The sequence below is a fragment of the Dendrobates tinctorius genome, unplaced genomic scaffold (genome assembly GCF_039654945.1).
Source record: "Dendrobates tinctorius isolate UK_male_01 unplaced genomic scaffold, ASM3965494v1 ptg000219l, whole genome shotgun sequence".
NCBI classification, from domain to species: domain Eukaryota; kingdom Metazoa; phylum Chordata; class Amphibia; order Anura; family Dendrobatidae; genus Dendrobates; species Dendrobates tinctorius.
Genome location: NW_027361886.1, coordinates 2,607,110 through 2,634,092, shown reverse-complemented (window position 1 = coordinate 2,634,092; position 26,983 = coordinate 2,607,110). Strand labels below are relative to the sequence as shown.

At 44.3% G+C, this 26,983-nt stretch overlaps 1 protein-coding gene across 2 annotated transcripts in view; it reads left to right on the top strand.

Annotated features, from left to right (window-relative positions):
* The window catches only part of SUGP2 (SURP and G-patch domain containing 2), an 88,762-nt gene that overhangs the window by 14,700 nt on the left and 47,079 nt on the right, over positions 1-26,983 (top strand). For both annotated transcript variants that reach the window (XM_073555108.1, XM_073555109.1), the window contains exons 2-4: positions 16,581-16,705; positions 21,418-22,647; positions 23,222-23,318. In XM_073555108.1, coding sequence (XP_073411209.1) covers positions 16,591-16,705; positions 21,418-22,647; positions 23,222-23,318 — 1,442 coding nt within the window. In that variant the 5' untranslated portion in view covers positions 16,581-16,590. The remainder of the gene's footprint in view (positions 1-16,580; positions 16,706-21,417; positions 22,648-23,221; positions 23,319-26,983) is intronic.

The following is a 26,983-nucleotide window of genomic DNA, read 5'->3' as shown; positions in this document are numbered from 1 at the left end:
CCTTTTCCTGTAATGCCATCTGCCTAAAAAATTGTGCAGGTACCCTGTCTTCTAAAAGGCGCCGTGTGCTTATACTCTGATACGTTTTGTTGGGTCTTTGTTCACTGATTTCAAAGCAGTTACATGATGGCTGCAGCCAATTATTGTCCTGCGCAGTGCCAGTGCTCAGCTCCTGCGATCGTGTGACTGAAATGCAGGATGATATCACTGCAAAATAGTTGAGGGCCAAGTCAGTGCTTTTGCCATGCTGTCAATGGAGTCGCTGGCACATCCATGCCACAAATATCCGCTTTAGCCTTGGATTTCTTCCATGAATTATGCAAATTTGATGATTGCGAAAATAGCCTTGTTGCAGATTTGTCAGACCTTTAGTTGTTTTCATAATCAGTAATGTAAATTAAAGGTCCATCTATATTTGTGATGTTAATGACATGTAATGCAAGAGTAAAGGGCCTGTCACACTAAGCGATATCGCTAGCAATATCTCTATAACTTGTCTGATACTTACCTACGACTGCTCCCCCGCTGGTTATCGCTGATCGCGCGAGAACGTCCAGGACTGTTTTCGTCGTCCGCTTCCTGCGGCGCTTCCTGTGGAGCCGGGCGGGAGGACGCAGGATCGCCTAGTGTGACAGGTAAGTAGCGACCCCCCGTCCCCTGCGATGTCGCTGGTGAGATCTGCCTGTGTGGCAGCTCACTAGCGACCACTTAGCGATGCACCAGCGATCCTGACCGCGTCATATCGCAGGTCGGGATCGCTGGTACATCGCTAAGTGTGACGGCACCTTAAGATCTGCATTGGAGACTCTATTCCAAGCCTCTCAGAGATCCTGACAAAAGTTCTGGACAAATTTAGCACAGCATGTCGCTCTGTTTTGTCTAGTAAAGTGCCAGCTCTGACCAGAGGCATTTATACCCTCTCCGATGCTGCTAAGGTCTTCAGCAACCTGCTTTGCTCTGCTTTACAAGTGATCAGACTGCAAAAAGTGAAAGTCCCATAGTGGGACAAATTCAAAAAGTGGAAAAGAAATATTGTTCAAGTACATGGTTTTGCTGGCAGGGCTGTGGAGTCTGAGCCAGTCGGAGTCATGGAAATTGAGCAGTCGGAGATGGAGTCGGAGGTTTGGCTTACCAACTCCACAGCCCTGATTGCTGGAAACGTTATTTACACTGTGTTCCAAATTATTATGCAAAAAATATTTCCTCATATTTTCTCTAAATTACCTATATGAATTGCAGTCATTGTTATTTTCCAGTCATCTAATATGCTAGTATAATTGCAATGTTTTTATAAAAACTGCTTATGAAAACAGTATATTTTTAAAAATAAAATGCATGTTCCAAATTATTATGCAAAGCAGCGTTTTCAACCTTTTTATTTTGAACAAAAAAATGGTCAATTGTGAAATTATAAGCATTATCAGCTTATTACAAAATGAAATCAAACAGTTTTCAAGTCAAAACTTTATTCTAGGTGATGTTACATTTGCACATAGGACCCCTTGTTGGAAAGAAGCTTCTGAACTCTCTCGTCCATTGAATTTGTCAGTTTTTGGATGGTTTGTGCTTCAATTGTTTTGCATGTGGACAGAATACCCTCCCAGAGCTGTTGCTTAGATGTGAACTGCCTCCCGCCATCATAGACACTCCTTTTGATGATGCTCCAGAGGTTCTCAGTGGGGTTGAGGTTAGGGGAAGATGGTGGCCACACCATAAGTTTGTCCTCCCATAGCAGCCAGATGCAGATGTGTTATTTTCAGCATGAGACGGTGCATTATCATGCATGAAAATGATCTTGCTGCGGAAAGCACGGTTCTTCCTCTTGAACCATGGCAGGAAGGGCTGTTTTAGAAACTCCACATAGATTATGGAGTTCATCTTTACCCCTTCTGGGATCCTAAAGGGGACGACAATCTCTCTCCCCATGATTCCAGCCCAAAACATTACTCCACCTCCTCCTTGTTGGCGCCATAGCCGTGTTTTCATGGGGTGTCCATCAACCAGCCATCCTCCACTCCATCCATCTGGACCATCGAGCGTTGCATGGCACTCATCGGTGAACAAAACAGTTTGGAAGTCAGTCTTCATGTATCGTTTGGCCCACTGGAGCCGTTTCTGCTTGTGTGCAGTGGATAGAGGTTGTCGACAGGATGGCTTACGCACAGCTGCAAACCTCTGAAGGACCCTGCATCTTGTTGTTCGGGGGACGTTGGAGGCACCAGCAGCTTCAAAAACTTGTCTGCTGCTATGACTAGGCATTTTTGCAGCTGCTCTTTTAACCTGACGCAATTGCCTGTTGGAAAGAGTCCTCAATTTTTCCCTATCAGCATGCACACGTGCGTGCTGGGAATCGGCTACATACTTCTTGATTGTGCGATGATCACGATGAAGTGTCTTGGCAATGTTGATTGTAGTCATGCCTTGACCTAAATACTCCACAAGTTGTTGCTTCTCAGCAGCCGACACATCCTTTTTCTTTCCCATTTTGGCAAAAAATGTAGGCTGCTTAATAATGTGGAACAGCCTTCTTAAGTAGTCTTGCCTTTATTTGGACACACCTGCCAAACTAATTTGCACAGGTATCTGCAATTGCTTTCAGTGATGTAAAGAGCCCTGACACACATCACCATCAATGAGTTTAAATGACAAAAAAATTCTAACCTTATCACTCCTAAACTCTTTTCGCATAATAATTTGGAACACAGTTTAGTCCCACAAAAAACAAGCCACCATACAGCTCAATCAGCAGAAAAATGTTATAGCTCTCATAATAAAGTGATGCAAAAATAATTTTTTTCTATAAAAGTTTTTGTGTAAAATCACCAAAATGTAAAAAAAATGATATCGCTGTAATCGTATTGACCCGAAGAATAAAACTGCCTTATCAATTTAAAGATGGAACGGCATAAAAAAACAATTCCCAAATTGCTGCTTTTTGTTCATTCTGTCTCCCAAAAATCAAAATAGAATTCAAAGAGAAAGCGAACAAAAAATGTAATGTGCCCGAAAATGTCACCTATAAAAATGTCAACTCGTCGCGCAAAAAACAAGTTGTCACATGACTGTCGGCCAAAATATAGAAAAATGATAGCTCTCAATGTCACCTTTTGCAAAAAACATTTGTGACAGCAGCCAAACCTTAAAAAACAATATAAATTTGGTATCGCTGTAATCGCACCGACCTGAAGAATAAAGTCGTCCAATCGCTTATACTGCTCGAGGAACGGCGTAAAAAATAAGACCAATTTCCAGGTCACAACCTGACAGCACACTGGAGGACGTCCTTCTCATCCGCAGTGGGACAGGAAACCACGAGAGTTTAAAAGGATCTTCCCCCTACCATCCTTCAGTGTTTTTCCTGTCCCACTGCGGATAGGAACAACGAGAGGAAGATCCAGTCCATTCCGCGCAGATGGTCAGGATCGGGGGGCCCAGCCTTTCCCTTCCTACCTGAGGAATTCTGCAGCTGATACCCGGCACAGGGTCCCTCAGCCCATCCAGTGTAGCGCTGCTCCTGGACACGGGGTCGCTTACTCCCGATGGGGGCTCTCGACCCCGGACGCCACCGCCGATATACGGGTACCGGGGCCGCCTCTGGGGTGTCCACTGGCCCCACAAGCGGACCCCGGCAGAGGACCGCCGCACCTCTCCCCTCGCTGTGAGACGCGGCAGGCCAGCGCGCCGTGCCTGGGACCAGAGAGTGCTACCTCCGCCCACATCATCCAGGCCGGGGCTTGCGTGTCATCCAGGCCGCGGCGTCACTTCTGGTCGCGTCATCAAAGGCGACCGCCCAGTGCTTCAGGCAACTGACCGGCACCATCTGAGAGAGGGGGCAAAGTTCGGGTGGTGGAGCGGATCGGCAGCACGGCAGGAGGGAAGAAGACAGCGGTATGCAGGCCCTGCGGTAGTAAGAGCCGGACGCTATTCCCCCCTCCCCCCCCCCCGGCCACTTACAATTTCCGGTGTCTCTACAGGCAGACAGCCACAGTGTGCCTCTCTATCCAGAATGGAGGACCAGGCGGAGACGGGAACAGAGAGCCAGGGTCACGTGAGTAGCCTCAAATGAGGTCATGGCAGGGCCCCAGTAAGACAGACCCCACAGGACACGTACTTTGTGTTCCAGGAGGGAACCTCCACCTCTGAAAGGAAGGAGACCAGGAGGAAGGATAAGAAGTGTCCAGTCTGCTCTAAGAAACTAAAGGACACATGGCAAAAGACCCTCTGCGATGCATGTACAAAGCGCATAATGGGGGAGGAACAGGCTACGCTCATGTCTAACATGAGAGCGATAATTAGAGAGGAAGTACAGGCTTCGGTGTCTGGCCTAGCCATGTCCCAAGCCCCGCAGGTGAACCCCCAGGCATCCAGAAAGAGGCAGAGGGAGTCGGACACGTCTTCCGAAGACATCCTGTCCGAATCAGACACAGAGGAAGAGGAGATCAGAGAGCACCCGGAAAGGGGAAGGAAATATCTTTGCATCCGGCGATACGGATGAGCTGTTGGGGGCAGTGCGGCAGACTATGCAGATTGAGGAACCCCCCCAGACTACTCTCTCAATACAGGATGAGATGTTCGGGGGGTTGCGCTCCCAGACTTCGATGGTCTTCCCAGTAAATACCCATATACGGTCTATGATATTAGACGAGTGGGAGGAAGCAGAGAAGAGATTAACTATTCCCCGAAACTTCAGGCTTCGCCTGCCGTTTGACCCAGAGGAGGTCAAGGTCTGGGAGGAGGTCCCTAAAATCGATATCCTAGTGGCGAGAGTATCAAAAAAGACAGCCATTCCGTTCGAGGACCCCTCAAGTTTAAAGGAGCCCCTAGATCGGAAGGCAGACGGGCTCTTAAAGAGGGCCTGGGAGAGTTCAGCGGCAATCATAAAAACAAATATAGCCACAACATCAGTGGCATGCTCCATGCATCTATGGATAGATGATTTGGAGGAAAACTTGTCAGATAGAACTCCGAGGGAAACTATTCTAAAATCCCTTCCCTTGCTAAAATTAGCTACGGGGTTTTTAGCTGATGCCTCAGCAGTGTCCGTTAGATTCACGGCCAGAAGCCAGTCTTTGTCCAACACAGCCTGAAGAGCTATCTGGCTTAAAAGTTGGTCAGGTGACATGCAGTCAAAGAATAAACCGTGCTCAATTCCCTTCTCGGGGGGGGGGGGGGGGGGGGGGTAGAGTCTTTGGGCCCGTGCTTGATGATATCTTAGGGAAGGCATCAGATGGAAAAAAATAGGGGTTCCCTGAAGAGAAACGTAGAAAGTATCAGCCCTTCCGTAGACCCCGTTACAACCAGAGAACGGACTACAGAGGAAAGGGAAAGTCTGGTCGATGGAGCTACCCCAAAGGGGGCGAGATTAGAAATAGGAGCAGAGATGCCAAATTCTCCTCCGGAAAAAAATTACTCCACCAGAGTAGGGGGGCGACTGCTCAATTTCAGGGGAGAATGGCGGGAGGTTACCACCAGCCCCTGGGTACTACGGGTAATTTCTCAAGGGTACAAGATAGAGTTCAACTCCCTACCCCCGAACAGGTTCTTGGTGACCAGCTCACGACTCTGTCTGACCTCCCCCATGTGGTTGGATATCCAGGACCTCCTAGAAATGGAGGCAATCATGCCAGTACCCCGCGCAAGAGGAAAGGGGGGGACACTACTCAAGCCTCTTCGCAATAAAAAAAACCATCGGGGGAGACCAGGACCATAATAAATCTCAAGCCCCTAACCAAGTGGGTAGCATACAAACGCTTCAAGATGGAATCAATAAGATCCACGATTCTGTTGCTGGGAGAAGCGGTTGTATTGTGCACGCTCGATTTAAAAAGCGCGTATTACCACATCCCCCATCCACCCAGACCACCAAAAATATCTCAGGTTTGCGGTCGAAAAGAAGGGCAGGATACACCACTACCAGTTTCGCTGCCTCCCCTTCGGCCTAGCATCAGCCCCAAGAGTCTTCACAAAGGTAATGGTAGAAGTAGTGGCCTACCTAAGAGCCCGAAACATCACGGTTGTCCCGTACTTAGACGACTTCTTAATCGTAGCAGATTCAGCAGCCCAGCTCAGGGTCGACCGTCAGTCCTCGATCTCCACGCTGCAGAGGTTGGGTTGGATCATAAATTGGTCAAAATCAGATCTTACACCAAAGCCCAGAATAAAATTTTTGGGGGTCATGCTGGACTCTGAAAGAAGAATGTCCTATCTTCCAGAGGAAAAGCAGACCAGCATGCCAAGGAAGATTCGTCAGTTCTCAAAGAACAGGGTATCGATCAGAGACGCAATGAGGATCCTGGGGCTGATGACTTCGTGCATTTCCTGTGTCAGATGGAGTCAATTCCACTCCCGCAAGCTACAACGGGCAGTCCTAGCGTCCTGGGACAGAAGGCAGGGCTCACTGGACAAGAAAATACAGTTAATCCCCCAGGTCAGAAGGTCGCTGTTGTGGTGGACCGTCCCGAGAAACCTAAAAACCGGTGTCTCATGGATTCAGTCTCCAGAAATCGTAGAAACCACAGACGCAAGTCGCCTGGTCTCGGGGGAAGAACAAGCACGTCAAAATACTGTTGGATAATACCACAGCAGTAACCTTTCTCCGCAACCAGGGCGGACCAAGACACCCGGCACTACAGAGCCTAGCCGAACAGATCTTCAGATGGGCAGAAAGAGAGGTCCTCTCAATCTCAACAGTACATCTGGAAGGCACCAGGAACCAAGTTGCGGACTTCCTCAGCAGAAGAAGAATAACCGCAACAGACTGGGAACTCAACGACGAGGTGTTCAGCAGCGTGTGCGACTGCTGGGGACAACCGGAAATAGACTTGTTTGCTGACAAGGGGAACACAAAGGTCAGAGCCTTCTACTCCCTGAACCCTGCGGGATACCCGACAGGGATATATGCTCTATCTCAGTCCTGGAGCAGGGGCCTGTTGTACGCCTTCCCGTCTCTAGCTCTCATTCCACAGGTTCTCAGGAAGGTCTAAGAGGACAGAGCCAGGGTCATATTGATGGTCCCCTATTGGCCAAGATGAAGTTGGTTTCCTCTACTCAGGAAGATATCACGGGAAGATCCCATTCTTCTGCCAAAAAGAGAAGACCTACTTCACCAGGGACCGGTCTTCCACCAAAGGCCAGAAGCGCTCAAGTTATCAGCCTGGATCCTGAGCGGCAGGTCCATAGAGCAAGAGGTCTATAGGATGAAGTCATATCCACTCTACAAGCGAGTAGGAAGCCCGTGACAGTAGCAATATATAGCAAGATCTGGAAGTCGAGACTGACCAACCCCACATCCCGAAGATCCTTGACTTCTTGCAGGCAGGGTTCAAAAAGGGCCTTAGACCCAGCACTCAGAGTGCAGATTGCGGCCTTAAGCGTGTTCTACGACACAACTCAGCTCACCCTTGGATAGCCAGGTTCTCGAGGGCGGTGCAGAGGCTTAAACCCTTGATAAGAAAGACCGTCCCTCCTTGGGATCTCAACCTAGTTCTCAATGCGCTATGTAGACAGCCATACCAGCTAGGGGTAGAAATAAGTATCGGGAACCTCTCTGAAGAAGGCGTTCCTAGTGGGAGTTACGTCAGCCAAAAGACTAGGGGAACTTCAGGCCCTATCGGTCCAAGATCCCTACTTACAAATATTCGATGACCGGTTAGTCCTAAAACTCGACCCGGCTTTTCTCCCCAAGGTTCTCAGACTCGAACATGAATCAGGAGGTAGTGCTCCCCTCATTTTGCCAGTTTCCTAAAAATAGCAAGGAAAAAACTTATTATAACCTGGATGTCAGGGAAACAGTGCTCAGGTACTTGGACGCAACCAGGCCTTGGAGGCAGGATAATAATCTTTGTCCAGTTCAGAGGCCCGAATAAGGGGAAAAAGGCCTCGAAATCCACAATAGCAAGGTGGATTAAATCCATTATTAGCACAACGTATAGAGCACAGGGTCAGAGCCCCCCGGGGAGCCTTAGAGCCATGGCCACATCATGGGCAGAGAGGGGGGGGCCTCGGTAGAACAGATCTGCAAAGCAGCATCTTGGGCCAGTCTCAGTACGTTCTCTAAACGTTCTATAAATTAGACGTGGCCTCCGCACAATTGGCATTTGGGAGAAAGGTACTCCACGCGGTAGCCCACCCTAGGACCAATATTCTTTGGTACTATTCCAGTGTGCTGTCAGGTGGTGACCTGGAAAACGGTAATTAGACCTATCGGTAATTGTGTTTCCAGGAATCCATCCTGACAGCACTATTAGTTCCCTCCCGACAAACACGTCCATACAACTGTGGTGTAACGTGTACGAAAAATGTTGGTTTAAATAAAAATTTGTTTGAGTCCATCCAGATGTGTTACTTTGTGAAATCACTGAAGGGTGGTAGGGGGAGGATCCTTTTAAACTCGTGTGGTTTCCTGTCCCACTGCGGATGAGAAGGACGTCCTCCAGTGTGCTGTCAGAATGGATTCCTGGAAACAAACTACCGGTAGGTCTAATTACCGTTTTTTATCTGCTGTTGATTTGTACATTCTACCTCCCAAAGATCATAGTAAGGCTCGGCTGCTGTTTCTCCTGCACTCTACGTTGAGGGCTTACACTGGAGTTTTTTGTAAATCTAAAAAATGTGATTCAGACGGGACACCCAGCAGAAGATTCCCTGTAATGCAGCAGATGGAGGCACTGTGGACGCTGTCCGCCACAGTTTAGTGCACTTGTGAAAAAAGGACGTCACTGAATAAACAGTCCAGAGTAGGTCCAAAGGTTCTTCACCCCCCACCACCCCAAAAAATAAAAATCCAGCAAATTCTCTTCTTCAAAGTCCCCCACACGCCCACATGTTTGACATTACTGTAGTGATGAGAGCCTGCCTAATTTATGGGTGCATGTCTCCAGAAGCATGAGCTGGGCATAACGTATGGGCACTACAACTGTACAACAGCAGTTTGCAATTTTCACTCAGTAACATTAAATGCTGCTTGATTTTGGGAAAACACCCATGGAGTCAAAATTGTCACTACACCTGTAGATAAATTCCCAAAGGGGTATGATTTCCAAAATGAGGTCACCAGATGGGGGATTCTGCACTTCTAGCACTCTGTATATGTAATCTGCAAACTATTCTAGGAAAATCTGCGCTCCAGGAGGCAAATGGCGCTCTGTCCCTCCCGAATCTCGCCGTATGGCCAAGTAATACTGTACAGCCGTACATGGGGCATTTTTGCATTCAGCAGAAATTGGGGGACATATCTTGGTAATAATTTTACCCATTTCCCAGTGTGAAAACAAAATTTTGGTTGAAACTTAATTTTTTCCTTCCACATTTTAAAAATCCCTGTGAAGCTCCTAAAGAGTTAATAAACTTTAATGTGGTATTGAACACCTTGAGGGGTCCAGGTTTTTTGTTTTTTTTTTCCCCATAAATGTGTTTATTAAACTTTTCAAAATAAGGTACAACAATCCAGAAAGATGATATACATATGAATACATCAGAATATACAGACAGGTAAGATACAACATTGTGAGGGACAAAATAAGCTTGTAATCCTAGATATCTCAAATCAGACACGTCATGTCCATTCACATTTTAGTAACCTTTGAACTAATCATTCTGAGATTGTGTAGGAAAAAGGCAGATATAGAGAAATAAAGTCAAGAAGAGGGAAAGAGAATAGAGAAAGTGGGTAAGAAATGGGGGAATGGGAGGGGGAAATAAACCAACCTCGGTCCCAGCTACCCTACGAAAACTCTGGAAACTCGGTTAACCAGCCCGGAAACTCCGAACTCTCCTTGAATGTCTCCCGGAGGAACCACATTTGTCACCGCTCGGTCACAGATTCATCATCTTGAGCCATCAGCGACTCCATTCGGTTCACTCTATCCATCTCGGACACCCACTCCACCGCAGACGGAACCCTTGTCGCTCTCCAGTACCGGGGAATAATAGTTCGGGCCGCTATTAAGCAGAACCTCATAATTCCTTTATGGTGGTTATAGACCCAGGAATCAATGAAAGGAGAGCTATTTGAGGGGATGGCTCACAGCAAACGCCCGTCATCAAGTGAAAGGCTCCAAAAACAGCTTCCCAAAATGGACGTAGAAGACTGCAAGACCACCATATATGAAGCATAGATCCCTCCTCATTGTCACATCTCCAGCAAAAGTTTGAAATTGCAGGATTTATTTTATGGAGGAGCACAGGACACCTATACCAACGCGTTAATATTTTATAATTTTTCTCTTGTGATCTGCAAGATATAGAGGTCTTGTGGGTAAGGGTAAAGATCTTCAGACAGTCTGCATCAGAGAGGGTGATCCGCCGATCTCTCTCCCAAGCTGTAATAAAGCTGGGGGTGTCAATAGATAACGTTTCCACGATCAAACTGTAAAGCAAGGAGACTGTGTGGGTAGGACCCTCCGCGGCCAGCATCAAGGACTCAAATCGGGTCGATGTGTTAAAGGAAATGCCCGAAAGGAAGTCCTTCAACTGAGCGAATTCAAGCCAAGATAGCGATTTGCTATGGCAGGTGTCCCGCAACCCCCCCACAGTGGAGAGCCCAGAGAGTCTGTCCGCCACCTGGCCCAGTCTCACCCGATCGACAGATCTCCAGCATAGAAACACAGTCCTGTCCACTGCTGGAGGGAAAGCAATGTTGTCAAAGAGGGGGCCCAGTCTACTCGGAATGTTACAAAGTCTCAGTCTCCCCCAATTTCTATCCCAAAATCTCAACACTATCTGCGTAAGAGGTGGAAAGTCCGAGATCGGGGACCTAAAATTGGCACCACACCATGGTATCCAGTATAGAGAGCAAGGAGAGAGGAGTTTTTCTAAAATCACCCACTGTTTATGTAAGTCGCTGTATCTCCAGTGAACTATTCTAGTCAGAATGGCATGATAATATCTTTTGAAGCTAGGAAGACCTGTGCCCCCCCTGTGTCTTGGGTCTGGTCAAAACCGAGAGCCTAATTCGGGGTCTACGAGCTCCCCAGACAAAACTATTAATAGCAGATTGTAACCGATTAAAGAAATAGTCAGGAATTGCTATTGGGACTGTTTGAAAAAGATAAAGAAAGCGGGGGGGAGAATGTCCATTTTGATGACGTTTATACGACCAAACCATGAGAGCCGAGATCTATTGTATTTTTTTTACGATCCAATAGAGTTTTGTGACATAGTTTAGGGAAAAAAGATCCACTTCGTTTCTGGGGATCCAAACTCCCAAGTATTTTATAGCTTTATTTTTCCATTTAAAAGGGAATGAAGCCTGGAGTATCTGGACCAGGTCATCAGGGAGAGATATATTATGGGCCTCTGTCTTTGAATAATTAACTTTAAAGTTAGATACTTCTCCAAACCGTTGGAACTCTCTCATCAGCACTGGGAAGGCAATGGTCGGGTTAGTGATATAGATCAATAGGTCATCTGCATAGATAGACAATTTAACATGATTCCGACCAACCTGAAGGCCCTTGATATCAGGAGCATTCCTCAGTGCGATTGCAAGATGCTCCATTGCAATAATATAAAGTAAGGGCGAAAGAGGGCACCCCTGACGTGTGCCATTAGCTATTTGTAAGGGGCATGACAAAGTACCATTAACTCTAAGTCGGGCTGTGAGGCCTTGAAATAGTGCCAAAATCCTACCCTGCATGTCAGGTCCCAAACCAAGCTGTGTCAAGGCAGATCTCATAAAGGTCCATCCTAGACGATCAAACGCCTTTTCCGCATCAATGGACAATAGACATGCTGGAATTTTATGTTTACGCATATGAGAGGCAAGGAGCAATGTTTTCACAGTATTATCTCTAGCCTCCCTGCGTTGTACAAAACCAGCCTGATCCGTGTGAATAGAGCCAGGGAGTAGGGGGCTTAGTCTTTTTGCAATTGCTTTGGCAAATACTTTTACATCAACATTAATTAGGGAGATAGGCCGATAATTAGCGCATAATAAGGGTCCTTTCCTGGCTTGGGAATAACGACAATCGTGGCAGCTAAAGTTTGGGGGGCAAAAGGGCAATTCTCAGAGATAGAGTTGAAGAGTTTCGTCATAAATGGAATTAAATTTGATGCAAATATCTTATAAAAGTTAGCTGGGAATCCATCCGGACCGGGGCTTTTGCCATTTGCCAGAGACCTGACTGTATCCAGTATCTCCTGTTCCGAGAACGGGGTCTCAAGGGCCATTACGTCCTCAGATGGAAGAGGAGGAATCGGAGTGCTATTTACATAGTTATCCACTCTTTCCTGGAAGTCGGACACAGCCATGTCTGCCAAAGGTCCTCTAAGGTTTTAAAGGGAGTTGTAATAACCCCTAAATGAGTCTGCAATCTCCAAGGGGGAGTGGAGGGATTTACCTGACCCAGACTTAATGGTAGGTATATAGGTAGTAGGAATTCGTGGGTGTAAAAATCGTGCTAAGGCCCTACCAGGCTTGTCAGAGTATTCGTATAGGTATCTGCGGAAGCGGTCTCTCTGTCTTGCTGTTACTGTATCTAGCAATAAGCTTAAGTCGGTTCTAGCTTTCAACAGGTCAGTCATGACTTGCGGATTTTCTGACCTTTTGTGTTCCAACTCTAAAGCTTGGATGTGCGTCAACAAATTAGGAATGGCAGAAGCCCTTTCTCTCTTTAATCGTGCCCCCTGTTGGATGAATACTCCCCTTATAACTCTTTTTAAGGCCTCCCACTAATATGACAAAGCTGTGGGGTCATCTTTGTGAATATTGAAAAAATCTGTGATTGCCATCCTGATTGCCTCCTGACAAGGGATTTTTGAGAAGCCCCGGGTGTAAGGACCAAGTCCATTCGTTCGATGTGAGTTCTGGAACCGTCAAGGATAGTAAGACTGGGGCATGGTCCGACCAAATCATTGTGTCAATTTGTGTCGGGTGTAACGAGAGCAGCCCGTGACTAATTAAAAAAATAATCTATCCCACTATACGAATCATGTACCGCAGAATAGAAAGTATAGTCGCGTGTAGTTGGGTGGATCAGTCTCCAAACGTCAACCAGTCTATATTCCGTTAGCTTAGATTTCAGAATCTCCAACTGGGTGGGGGAGACGGACGACTTACCCGAAGATGAGTCCAGGACTCGATCCAATGTAAAATTGAAGTCTCCTCCGACAATTACCGCACCCTCTGCGAATGCCGAGAGGTCGCGTAGGTAAGCTTTACAAGTTCTGATCTGATCCTGGTTAGGGAGATAAAAATTAGCAATGGTAAATACATCTCTGATAATTTTAATCTTTAAAAACATATATCTTCCTTGCGTATCAGATTTAGAGGCAATTACTTGAGCCTGTAGCGACTTGTGTAAGGCAATACTAACTCCTTTGGATTTTGAGTCTGGGTTGCCGCCGTGGTACCAGTGTGAGTAAAATTTATGGTTAAGTGAAGGTATCCGATCTGATCTAAAGTGGGTCTCCTGCAGAAGCAGCACATGAACCCGTTTCTTGTGCATGTGATAAAGAACCTGTGAGCGTTTTTCAGGAGTATTAAACCCTCTGATGTTCAAGGAACAAAGGTTCAAGGTGGCCATCGTAAACTAGTACAAGTATCAGTAGTAGGACTAGGTGGTGGGGGGGGGGTGGAGAGGTGTTGGGTAAAGAAGAGAAAGCACTTAAGAAAAAGGATATAGAAGGAAGTTCTGAGGGAAGAATAGAGGAGAGCAGAATATTATGTATGAAGAAATATAAACAAAAACTTCAGACGGAGCAGAATATTCCGTCTTATTAGACCACAGGTAGCTACTCCTGTGGGCTAAGAATTAAGCAGAGAAATTCTCTGAAGAAAGTGTCAAAGACACACCCTAACTTGGGAGGTGACTGGACTCTAAAACAGAGCGAACCGCCAGGCCCCCACAGCAAGTTACAGTAATTATACATGTTAAACAACCAAACAGATTCAGTGCCCCAGACCTCAAGGCTATACTGACTATGTATTGGATCCAAACAAATACCCCACAAACACAACATAATACCAGAGGCAACTCGGAGGTGATGAGGATCCCTGCAAACTATTTTTCTAGTTATAGTAAACCACTATAATGCATAATAAGGCTCCACCCCGGGGACACAAGGTCCCCCGTTGGAAAACCACCAATATTCCCTGACCCAAGGAAAAGGACAGTGGAGAGAGCAAGTGATTAATATAGGACAAACTCCTCAGTGCTCAGGCGTCACCCGAGGGACCACCGGAATTATGGCGTAGATTTCTTCTTCTCTTCTTCCCACTTTCCGATGGTACTCTCCCACCTCCTCTAACTCCCCCCGAACCCAAAAGAGAAAAACCGAGGCCACTCCCCCAGGGTGACCGGTGGCAACCCCAGAGCCGATGAGGAATCCAGGAGATCCGACGGGGATCTAAAGATCACCGTGCCACTGTCCCCCCGAGCTTGTAGCTGAAAAGGGTATCCCCACGTATAGGCAATGTTTTTCGAGCGCAGAGCCTCCAGGAGAGGTCGCAGGGCCCTTCTCTTAGCAAGAGTTATAGGGGAGAGGTCCGCTAGAAGTTGAATATTTATGCCATGAAAGTCTATAGCGTCTTTCTCCCTAGCTTAACGCATAATATCCTCCTTAATTTGGAAAAAATGGATCCTGCAAATTACATCTCTAGATGGGTCAGGGTGCCTTGGGCCCAGGGATCGATGAGCTCTGTCCAATTCAATAAGTTCATCCGTGGATCTACTCAGCAATGAATTAACATGCTGTAGGGCTGAATTCATGTCCTGTGGGGCCACCGACTCTGGGAGACCACGCAGTCTAATGTTTCTCCTATTTCTGTTTTCAGAGTCTTCTAGCATGTCCATAACTAGATCAAAATTCTGTGAATGCTGATCTAAGAGTGGCTGCTGAGTATGAAGCTGGGAAGATAGCTCATCTACTTTAGCCTCTAACACAGTGATGGCAGAATTTATGTTGGAAACGTCCTCTTTGAGGGAGCCAATTTCCCCCTTGCAGACTGCCTCCAAACGCTGGATGTAGCCTTCCATATCAGTCATGGTGGGGATGGCACTCAAATGGGCACGTAGTTCCCCTACATTCATAGTCAGGGACGAGGAATCCCCAGAACCTGTAAGGGTCACAGGACCGTCCTGGGTAGCCTCACCGCTGATCCCCACTATGCCAGTGTCAAATGTAAAGGAACCATTAAGTGTGCTGTCTGCAGTCCCAGCTCTCCTCAGAGATTCGTCTGGAGCAGAGGAATGAGTTAATTGTTTAGCAGCAGGAGCTGGCCTGGAGGGGGAGGGACAGGGAGTCTTCCACTCTCTGAATGCCTGTAATGCTACCGACCTTATCTCCAGTTTTGTTCTGTCCAACTTCACACTTTGTGTGTTTGTTTTCCCTGTGTGCCTGTCCAGCTTCACACTTTGTGTGTTTGTTTTCCCTGTGTGCGTCCTCCATGTGATGATCCGGCTGCAGCAGCAGACAAGAGTGCACCCTTCGGGCCTCGCACATTAGATCTCTCTTCAGCGGCTGCCATAGCTGCACGTGTGGTCTGTTTTCCCGCGCTGCTTGGGGCTGTTAGATACCGAGTAATTCCAGGGTCAGCAGGTCTGGAGGAAGGCTCCCGTGGTGCCTGAGAGCGAAGACCGGCTTTATCTCTCATGTAGAGGCCGGGGGACTGCCTGTGCTTGCTAAATCTTTACTGTTGAGGGGTCCAGTTTTTAGGGTATGTGCACATGTATGCAGAACATTTCTGACTGAAACCCGGAATCCTTCTCAGAAAACACGCGTTTTTTTGCTAGTTTTTTTATGCATTTTTTTTTTCCGGCGCATCCCCAGTCTCATAGAAAATAGTTAGAAATGCGGATTTTTCCGCAAAATTAATGAGCATGCTGCGTTTTTTTTTCGTGGGGAAAAAAACGCATCAATATGCACAAAAAGTGCAGAATTCATTAAAATGAATAGGATGCTTCTTGTAAGCGTTTAAGTGCTTTTGCTGGTAAAAACGCGAAAAAAACGCCACCCTTATAGTGGTGTCACTCGGGTATTTTCTGTCATGTAAACCCCTCAGTCACTTCAAATGTAATGTGGTCCCTAAAAAAAACAAAACAAAACAAAAAAAAAAAAAAGATTTTGTAAATTTGGTTTAAAAAAAAAAAAGAGAAAAAAAATTACTTGTCAACTTTTAACCCTTATAACTTTCTAACAAAAAAAAAAATTTCAAAAATTGTGCTGATGTAAAGTAGACATGTGGGAAATGTTATTTACTACTTTGTGTGATATAACGCTCTGATTTAAGGGCACAAAAATTAAAAGTTTGAAAATTGCAACATTTTCACCGAATTTCCACTTTTTCCGCAAACAAACGCAAGTCGTATAGAAGAAACTTTACCACTATCATGAAGTACAATATGTCATGAAAAACGCTCCCAGAATCAGATTCGTTGAAGCGTTCCAGAAATATTTCTTCATAAAGTGACTAAAATTTGGCTTGGTCATGAAGGTGAAAATAGGCTTGGGGCGAAGGGGTTAAAACATGCAAATTAGATAAGTATTGTGCTTTCTCTTCGGTAGCACTATTTTGCTGAACAATGCATGAGTAGTATAAATATTCCAATATCAACAACTTTTTTTTTTTTTTTGTCTTGCAGATTTAAAATCATGGCGGGCCAAAGGATGACCCGTGAAACTTTTGATGCAGTAGTACAAGAGAGAATGAAAAGATGCCGTGTAAGCATGGACCAAGCCATGACAGATACTCTTCGGGAGTTGGAGGGTGAGTAATTTTTAACTGTAATGGTATTTTCTAAATATTTCCTTTTTTGACATTGTGACGCTATTGTGTGATAGGTGAAAAAATGCTTCGATCAGCATGTCAAACTGACTGCATCTAAAAAGTCTCTCATGGTTAATAACTATGGTGTCATGAAGTGAAACTTTACTGTGTTTTTCAGTCATTGGCAATGAAAATGCTTTTGGCTGCAGTCAGTTTAAAAACTACGCGGATCGCTACGATGGTGACGTTTTCAGGTAACTGTACATATCGTTCTCAGAGTCCACAGCTTCAATCACAATTTTTCCTGTCTTTGAGAGAAAAGGAACCTCTTCCCTCTGTAAACCACTCAGTTGCCGGGGTCAATGTTCACCTCTTGGCAAGCATATGATGTGGCCCTGACTTTGTTGCGGGCTCACACACTGAACCTTGGTGTTTCCCTGCACATGGCAGCTGACTTAATCAGTCATTATGTGCTTTTAACAGCCGCAAGCGGAGCTGTCCTCCGCCTGCGGCCGTTATCCTTTCAAGTCCAGCTGTCAATTACGGTGGGACAGTGGGATTTAACATGCGTCGGCCAGAAGCTCATCATTAATCCCGTCAATTGGTGCCCTTGTCATGTGATCGATGGGTGCCAATGGGTTTTCATGCCAGCCAGGGGTAAGGGGGTGTCTGCTGATGCCCATCATTACGATCCTCTTTTTTTTTTTTTTTTTTTTTTTTTTTTTTTTTGAATGCGGAAAAAATGGTGTGGGGTCCCTCTATAATTAATAGCCAGCAATGGCTATGCAGACAGCTGAGGGCTGATGTTAACAGCCAAAAGGAGGGACCATGGATAGTGGCCCCCCCGGTTAAAAACATCAGCGCTCAGCCGCCCCAGAAAAGGCGCATCTGACATTAAGCCCCGAGGTTAGTAATGGAGAGGAATCAATAAGATGCCCCTATTACTAAGCTCATATAGTCAAATTGTAAAGGAAACAGACATCCATTAAAAATCCTTTATTTGAAATAAAGACACAGACTCCTTTATTATTCTTAATTAAACCATACTTGCAAACACACCTAATCCATGCGAAGCCCTCATTCTCCTGTAATAAATATAAAATAATAAACCAACAATATACGATATCTGTCCGTCCTTGTGTCCCACGCTGTAATCGATATCTGTGGAATATATAGTTTGCAACCAGGATGGTGCTAAGATGGAACCGCCCTGGCTGCAAACTACTGATAAATGAATGAGATGCTGCCAGCGCAGACTCAGTGACTAGAGGTGACGTCACTGAGTCTGCGCTCCCTCACAGCCTGAACTGCGATGACCTCTTGAGTGTGTGAAAATGCCAGTGGGTCAGGCTGTGAGGGAGCGCAGCATCAGTGATATCAGCGCTATTCACTGAAGCTGTTCTCGCAGCCGGGCTGAACTGCTGTGACCTCAGGACCATGGGAACATGCCAGTGATGAGGTCACGGCAGTTCATCCTCAGTGTATTCACAGCTGATCACCATGAGAATTTCTCATGGTGATCAGCTATGAAGACACGAAGCATGAACTGCCTTGACCTCATCACTGGCATTTTCCCTCGCTCAAGAGGTCATCGTAGTTCAGGCTACAGGACAGTGGGAGCAAGGCTACTATGTGCCAGAATTGGTGCATCTTAGGCTAAGTGCACACGCTGCGGATTGGTCTGCGGATTTTTTATCTGCGGAACTGCATGTAAAACCGTAGGTAAAATGACCTGCGGTTTATCACCTCTACAATGGAGGAGATGGTAAACCGCAGCAGAATCTGCAGAAAAGAAGTGACATGTCATTTCTTTCTGCAGATTCAAAACCGCAGCTTTTCCGCAGTTAAAAATCTGCAGCATGTGCACAGCAGAATGTGAATCTCGTAGACTTACATTGTACTGTACACTGTCTGCAGAACTGCTGTGGCAAAAACCGCAGCGTGTGCACATGGCCTCAGAGATGCGCATATTCTGGGGCGGCTGAGAGCTGATGTTTTTAGGGGGGTGCCACTATCCATGTTCCCTTCTTTGACTATTAACATCAGCCCTCAGCTGTCTGCATAGCCATTGCTGGCTATTAATTATGGGGGACCCTGCGCCATTTTTTTCCGTGAAATAATCTTTTATTAAATACGTGTCCATAACTTTGCACACACACTGTATTAATTGTATTTGTCACTGACATGTATATATCTACCTCTTCTATATGGATTTACTGTATATAATCCATTTCTCCTATCCTGTCAGCTCCTGCAGTGATTTTACAGAAACCGGCAAATGAATTACCGGCTATTCTTCTATATACCTTTTTTCTTTTTTTTTTTTTTTTTTTTTTTTTTCTTGCACTCATTGATTTGCATTGGTGAGTCTCGTCTGAGATATGCAGCATGCTGCAATTTTTTTTTTCACAGTACGATGTCAGCTGAGAAAAAAATTTCAGATCAGATGTAACTAGTGATGAGTGAGTATACTCCTTGCTCAGGTTCTCTTTAAGGGCTCATACTCATTTGCAAGAAAAACTGACGAGTGCAATCCGATTAAAAAAAAAAAAAAATTGGACTGCACTCTGGCCAATGTCATTCAATGGGTTACATCAAGTGATGGGCGAGTAGCGTTGTTGCCGAGCATACTCTGGTGTCCTCCGAGCATTTTGGCGTGCTCGGAGATTTAGTTTTTGTTGTCAGAGGCTAGTTTCACATTAGCGGTTTTTAGCACTGCGCTTCGTGCATAATAGAAAAGCATGCAAAAAACGCATCATGCGTTTTGCATGCGTTAGCGTTTTTTAGGCGCATGCGTTTTAACCAGTTTCTAGCCATGTTAACTCTTAAAATGCATGCAATTTCATACGCAGGCGTGCGCGTGTCTATGCGCACGCCTGCGTTCCCATAGACTGTAATGTATTATTTTTGCGCATGCGTTTTTTTTATGCCATTGGATGGACCCAAAAATGCAACAGGTTATGTCGGGTGCGCCTAGGCGCACACTACAAAAAAAAGCATGCGCACGAAAACGCATATGAATGTATGCAAATGCTAGACCATGCACCCACCATGTTAAACATAGGGGCGCGTGCACATGGACGCGCACGATGCGCTGCGCTAAAAAACCCTAATGTGAAACCAGCCTTAGCTGTATGATGTGCGAGTGCTAGACAGCTTAAATATATATGAGGAACGCCTATTTGTTAGGTAATTCCCACATGTATTCAGTCTGTCTACAAGTCGCAAATCATGCAGCTGAGACAGCAAAAACTAAATCTCCGAGCACGCCAAAATACTCAGTGAAAACCCGAGCAACAATGCTACTCGCCCATCACTAGATGTAACCCATTGAATAACATCGGTCAGAGTGCAGTCCAATTTTAATTTTTTTTTTTTTTTTTTTCCCCAATTTTTTATTTTTTTTATCGGATTGCACTCGTCAGTTTTTCTTGCAAATGAGTATGAGCCCTCAAAGAGAACCTGTCACCAGAAAGAAACGCTGTTAATCTGCAGGTTAATAGCGTTATCAACCTGTCCGACACCCGCACTTAGCTGAATGCTGTGGGGAGAAAATTTAACTTTCTTTCTCCCACTGCATTCCGGTTTCAGTCACAGGGGCAGCACCGTTGCTGTAACCACACCACCTGCTTTGATTTGGGCCAGCTGGCCATGACTGACACCGGAACGCTTCGGGGGGCAATAAACTTCACTTAAAAAATTCTGGGGTTTCAATTTTTTTTTAAATTTTTTTGTTTTATAAAGCTGCTGCAAAATTTCAGTAAAATTCTTAAGCGATCAAAAGATCGCATCTACCCCAAAATTATATCAGTTAAAGCGTCAGTTCAAGGTGCAAAAAAACAAGGTCACACCGCCTCATATCACAAAAAATTAAATAAACATCACAGGTCTTAGAAAATGGTGACAAAAACAAATAATGTTAATTCAAATTTCTTTTTTTTTTTTTGTTACCACTTGTAAAAAAAAAAAATAATAATCTTTGCAGATTTTGTATCTGCAAACTCATACTGACCTTGAGAATCATATTGCCAGTTCAGTTGTAACGTATAGTAAACGTGGTGAGCAAAAAAACAATTGGGAAATTTCACTGCCTTAGATTGACAGGTCTCGGCCTATGTGTGCATATAGGCAGAGACCTGTCACCCCAAGTTAGCAGGCGAGGCGAAGCCACCGGGGAACCTGTCTGTTCAACTTTTCTACAGCGCAGCTCAGTCCTCAGTGGTTATTAAAGTGTGTTTTTCTCGGAAACACTGTAGTCAAACATACATGGCTGAGGTCATACAGTCAATGTCTGATAAATGCTGCCCAATCCACAGGCAATATGTGTCATCTGTTGGGTTCACTTTACCCATCTGTCTATCAAACTGAGAAATTGAGTGTTTTAAACGGAGAGATTTTTTTCCGTAAAGTTCAATGTTTTTGAGAAAAACCTCTTAGAATCACTACGATATTTAGAAGTATTAAAAAGCTATACCACTATAAAGTGTCTACAGAGCTGCTATTTTTGCCTGTTTAAACTGAATGATAAACTGTTGTCGCCATCACTATCACTAATGACACTGTCCCTGTTTTCACAATGAGTACTCAATAACTAGCTGCTTTCTTTAAACTTAAAAATATATCTTTTTTATTCTGATGTTCACATCCTGACTCGCACATGTAGGCTATGGTTTTTGGTACTATTGTAAATTCATGATCTTTGCTTTAATTAGGCCCATCTACAGCAAGAAGATCAATGAATGACATGGACTCTGGGTACAGAGATAATCAAAGATATTCCTTGCGTGATCTTCCTCACAGTTCTGTAGACAGAAACTGGGATATGGCAATGAGAAGAGAGCGTTTTTCAGACCTGCCTCATCATGATTTGGAATGGGACCTTTCTGGTGAAAGAAACTTGAATTTTTTGGACAGATTTGTAGAACCAGTTGGAGAGCGGTTATATCGAGAAGATCCAAATGCTGCAGATCGCCATATTGGGGAATTCGAAAACTTAAGATCATTTAACAGAGGAGAATTCTTGCCTAGAAACTGGGAAGTTGACCGCCCTCTTCATGAGTCAGAAATCCTTAATTCGTCTCATAGTGGGGATGTTATCCAGACACAAGTCCCTATGGGACTGATGTCCATAAAGCTCGGAAAGAAGCAAGGCCCTGTAACACAGCAGGCCCAGACATTCGATCCTAAAGCTAGTTCTTTTCGCAAAAACAATGAAGAACTTAACTCGCGCATTGTGGAATGGGGTAAATTTTCTTCTAAGGATGACATGAAGTATGTGAGACTATACAAGGATCTGTTCAGAGTGAAGTCTGAAGCATGTAAGATGATGGTGGATTGTTTTAAAGGCCAAATGACGTCATACTACAGAGAGATGTGCTTTTCTCATGTACGTTCTTTAGCTCATACTGCATTGAAGAGTCCCAAAATTGACAATGAATTGTTGGATTTGTTGATGGCAACAAGAACTGTGACTGTCAAGAATGATTTTTTTGAAGCGATCAAACCATTTGACAAGGAGATGATGACGATCCAGCAGCGTTTGCTAAAATGTGCAACACCTTTGCTCGTTGCCTGTAACTTGTTTGAAATGAAGTATTCTTTACGTACAGAACCAAGTTTACCTATTGCCTTGATGGACATCGTATCAATGTGCAAGAAGTCTATCGTTCTCCTAGGGCAGACATTTGCTTTGATTTCCACTGCCAGACAGAAAAATGTCCTTGAAGTACTTAGTGTCCATGATTCAAGTCTGTGTCCTGCAGAATATCCAAATTTCAAGAACTTTTTTCTTTTTGGAAGTGATTTCATTTCACAATTGAAAAACTGGCTAAAAAACAAAGCCAATAAATTAACCTTAAAATCCGCAACTAAGCGAGCAACTAAGCCAGCGGTTAACACTATAAAGGTTGTAAAAACAGAAGAAGTAAAGACATCAAGTGCAGGTTAGTTCTTCAATAATTCTGAAATAGTAAATATAGACTATTGTCTGAAATTGCCATCTACTTTCTAGGAGGCTTTTTCCCAACTGTTTTAAAAAAAAAAAAAAAAAAATTCATGCATGTCTTTAACCATTTTTTTTTTTTTTTTCTTTTACCATTTTCAAGACTTTTTATTTTTATAAATTCTCCATTCCTGTAGTCATTTCTTTATTTTCAGACTTGCACTTGTTTTTTTTCTATATATATATATCTATATAGATATAGCTATCTATCTTACCATTGTTCCAAAGCAGTCATAAGAGGAAAAAACAAGCTTTTTTTTTTTTTTTTTTTTTTTTAAATTCGGCTCCTATGCAGATCTGTGTGCCTATATGGTTACAAACTACAAAGACGTGTAGTATAAAATTTGATAGTGCATGACTGTAGTTGAGCAATAACTAGCAGCAGAAGTTGCTTTATAATAATTTAAATATCTGTGTTAACATTTGCGTGTCTGAGTGGTATGGTCAAAACTGTCTTATTGTCAACTTATGAGTTCTTAGACGTGCCTAAAATTTTCTCCTTTTATATTAAAAAGGGAAAGCTGCAGATCCAAAAGTTATTGCTTCTATTGATAAACTTCTAGAAAATGCAAAGAAAGGAAACCAGGCTGATAAAGAAAAGTCTCCATTTTGGTAAGGACTTATAATATCACATGCAGATTTTTCTGTACAAAGCAAAACTATATGGAGTTAGTGGGGTTGATGGCATATCACTAAGATGCCGTTTTTTTTATTGCTCAGTAGGGGGTTGACATAATTCAGCGCTGCAAAGCACTAGTGAACTGTTGGTCAGAGGAACTTCAGCACGGCTTAATTTAAAGGGTTTTTGCTATTTCATCTGCAAATGGCATGATGTAGTGATGGAGACCTTGATTCCAGCCAGGGCTATGGAGACAGTGTCTGTGTCCCTTTTTGGTGGAGTGGATATAAAATGGACTTACTCCTAAAATATGTAATACTGCATTGTACTACTGTACCCAATTTATGTGCTGTAAATGTTTTCATAAGAATTTGGGAAAGTTCTGAAATGTCCTATAAATGTCTGTTCCTGATCTAATGATCTGGGCTTTTAGGTGAGATGAATCTGTGCTGCACTTTATGTACAGGCTCAGTAGTGAAGCAATGCTGTGGTGTCAGGAGACAGGGAAATGTCCTATAAATGTCCTGTTCCTGATCTAATGACCTGGGCTTTTAGGTGAGATGAATCTGTGCTGCACTTTATGTACAGGCTCAGTAGTGAGGCAGTGCTGTGGGGTCAGGAGTCAGGGAAATGTCCTATAAATGTCTGTTCTGTTCCTGATCTAATGATCTGGGCTTTTAGGTGAGATGAATCTGTGCTGCACTTTATGTACAGGCTCAGTAGTGACCAGCGCTGTGGGGTCAGGAGTCCGGGAAATGTCCTTTAAATGTCTGTTCTGTTCCTGATCTAAGAATTTTGGCTTTTAGGTGAGATGAATCTGTGCTGCACTTTATGTACATGCTCAGTAGTGAGGCAGTGCTGTGGAGTTGGAGTGGAAGGTTTGGCTTACCGACTACACAGTCCTGATTCCAGCATTGTATCAAATACAGAGCTCATTACTATAGTTTTGATAAAATCACTGTCTACCTGTTGCATATCTACCGTTTCTCTGAATATTGTGCTAAGTATATCCCCACCCACACCACTGATTGTCAGCTTTTTGCTTATGCACAGAAAGCTGCCAAGCAGTGTAGGGGGCAGGGTTGTACAGCGCTCATGAATATGGGACGAGAGCCATGACTGGGCGGTTAATTTACAGGGCTATAGTCTGTTGAGAAATGACCGTACAAATAAGCGAGGGGGAGGTGTGTGTTTATATGTAGAATCATCCTGTGTGATAATATATGTGAATCTAATGAAAATGTAGAGTCCATGTGGGTGGAGATAAGGGGAGGGGGAAAAATAATAAATTACTGATAAGGGTTTGTTACAAGTCTCCAAAAATAATGGAAGCATCTGAGAATATCCTCATAAAGCAAATAGATGAAGCAGCGACTCAAGGAGAAGTCATTATTATGGGGGACTTCAACTACCCTGAAATACATTGGGGAACCGAAACCTGCAGTTCCAGCAAAGGTAATAGGTTTTTGACAACTATGAGAGACAATTACCTTTCACAACTGGTTCAGGACCCAACAAGAGGGGGGGCACTGCTCGACCTAATATTAACCAACAGGCCAGACCGCATATCAAATGTAAGGGTTGAGGGTCACTTGGGTAATAGTGATCACAAATTAAGTTTTCATGTATCCTTTAATAAGATGTGTAGTAGAGGGGTTACAAGGACACTAAACTTCAGGAAAGTAAATTTCCAACGGATGAGAGATGATCTTGGTGCAGTTAGCTGGGACGATATCCTGAGACATAAAAACACACAAAGAAAATGGGAGACATTTATTAGCATCCTGAATAGGATCTGTGCACAATATATACCGTATGGGAATAAACATGCGAGAAATAGGAGGAAACCACTATGGCTAAATAGAGCTGTAAGGGGCACAATAAGTGACAACAAGAAAGCATTTAGAGAATTAATGGAAGTAGGTAGTGATGAGGCATTAAATAAATACAGAAAATTAAATCTGTAAAAAGCAAATCAAAACAGCAAAGATGGAGACAGAGAGACTCATTGCCAGAGAAAGTAAAAATAATCCCAAAATATTCTTTAACTACATAAATAGTAAGAAACTAAAAAATGATAGTGTTGTCCCCCTTAAAAATAGTCTGGGTGAAATGGTGGATGAGGAAAAAGCCAATATGCTAAATGACTTTTTTCAACAGTATTTACTCAAGAAAATCCCATGACAGATAACATGATCAGGGATAAAAAAAAATTCTCCATTAAATGTCACCTGCTTAACCCAGCAGGAAGTACGGCGGTGTCTAAAAATCGCTAAAATTGACAAATCCTCGGGCCCGGATGGGACACACCCCCGAGTACTGCAGGAATAGTACAGTCATAGATAAAAATAATGGTCTAATCTTTAAAGATTCCATAATAGGGTCTGTACCACAGGACTGGCGTATGGCAAATGTGGTGCCAATATTCAAAAAGGGGACAAAAACTGAACTTGGAAATTATAGGCCAGTTAGTTTAACCTCAACTGTGGGTAAAATCTTGGAGGGTTTTCTAAAAGATACTATACTGGAGTATCTGAAGAAGAATAACCTCGTGACCCAATATCAACATGGGTTTACAAGGGACCGTTCCTGTCAGACTAATCTGATAAGCTTTTATGAAGAGGTAAGTTCCGGACTGGACCAAGGGAATGCAGTGGACGTGGTGTACATGGACTTTTCAAAAGCTTTTGGTACGGTGCAACACAAAAGGTTGATACATAAAATGAGAACAATGGGGATAGGGGAAAATGTGTAAGTGGGTTAAGAGCTGGCTCAGGGATAGGAAACAAAGGGTGGTTATTAATGAAGCACACTCGGACTGGGTCACGGTTAGCAGTGGGGTACCACTTGGGTCTGTATTGGGCCCTCTTCTTTTTAGCATATTTATTAATGACCTTGTAAGGGGCATAGAGAGTACAATTTCAATATTTGCAGATGACCCTAAACTCTGCAGGGTAATCAATACAGAGGAGGACAATTTTATATAAAGGGCCCAATTTTATATAAAGGGCCGCTAAAGCGTCACCGATTTTGTGACGCAGCAGCGATATCGCTAGCAATATCGCTACATGCGATACTCGTCTCCGACCGGCTACCCCGCTGGCTATCGCTGATCGCATGAGATCGGCCTGGTCCATTTCTCGTCGTCTGCTTCCTGCTGGCGCCGACGAGCGAGCTATGGACGCAGGCGGAAGATGGTCACCCTCGCTACGTCTGACAGGTGAGTACGACCGCTGCTACATCGCTAGTGAGATCTGCCTGTTTGGCAGCTCACTAGCGACCGTTTAGCGATGCACCAGCGATCCTGACCGGGTCATATTGTGGTCGGGGTCGCTGGTGCATCGCTAAATGTAACTGGACCTTTACAGGAGGATTTGTGTAAACTAGAAGCTTGGGCTGATAAATGGCAAATGAGCTTTAATGGGGATAAATGTAAGATCATGCACTTGGGTAGAACAAACAAGATGTATAATTATGTGCTTAATTGTAAAACACTGTGCAAAACTGTCATTGAAAAAGACCTGGGTGTATGGGTGGACGACAAACTCACATTTAGTGGCCAGTGTCAGGCAGCTGCTGCAAAGGCAATTTAAATAATGGGATGCATTAAGAGGCATAGATGCTCATGAGGAGAACATAATTTTACCTCTATATAAGT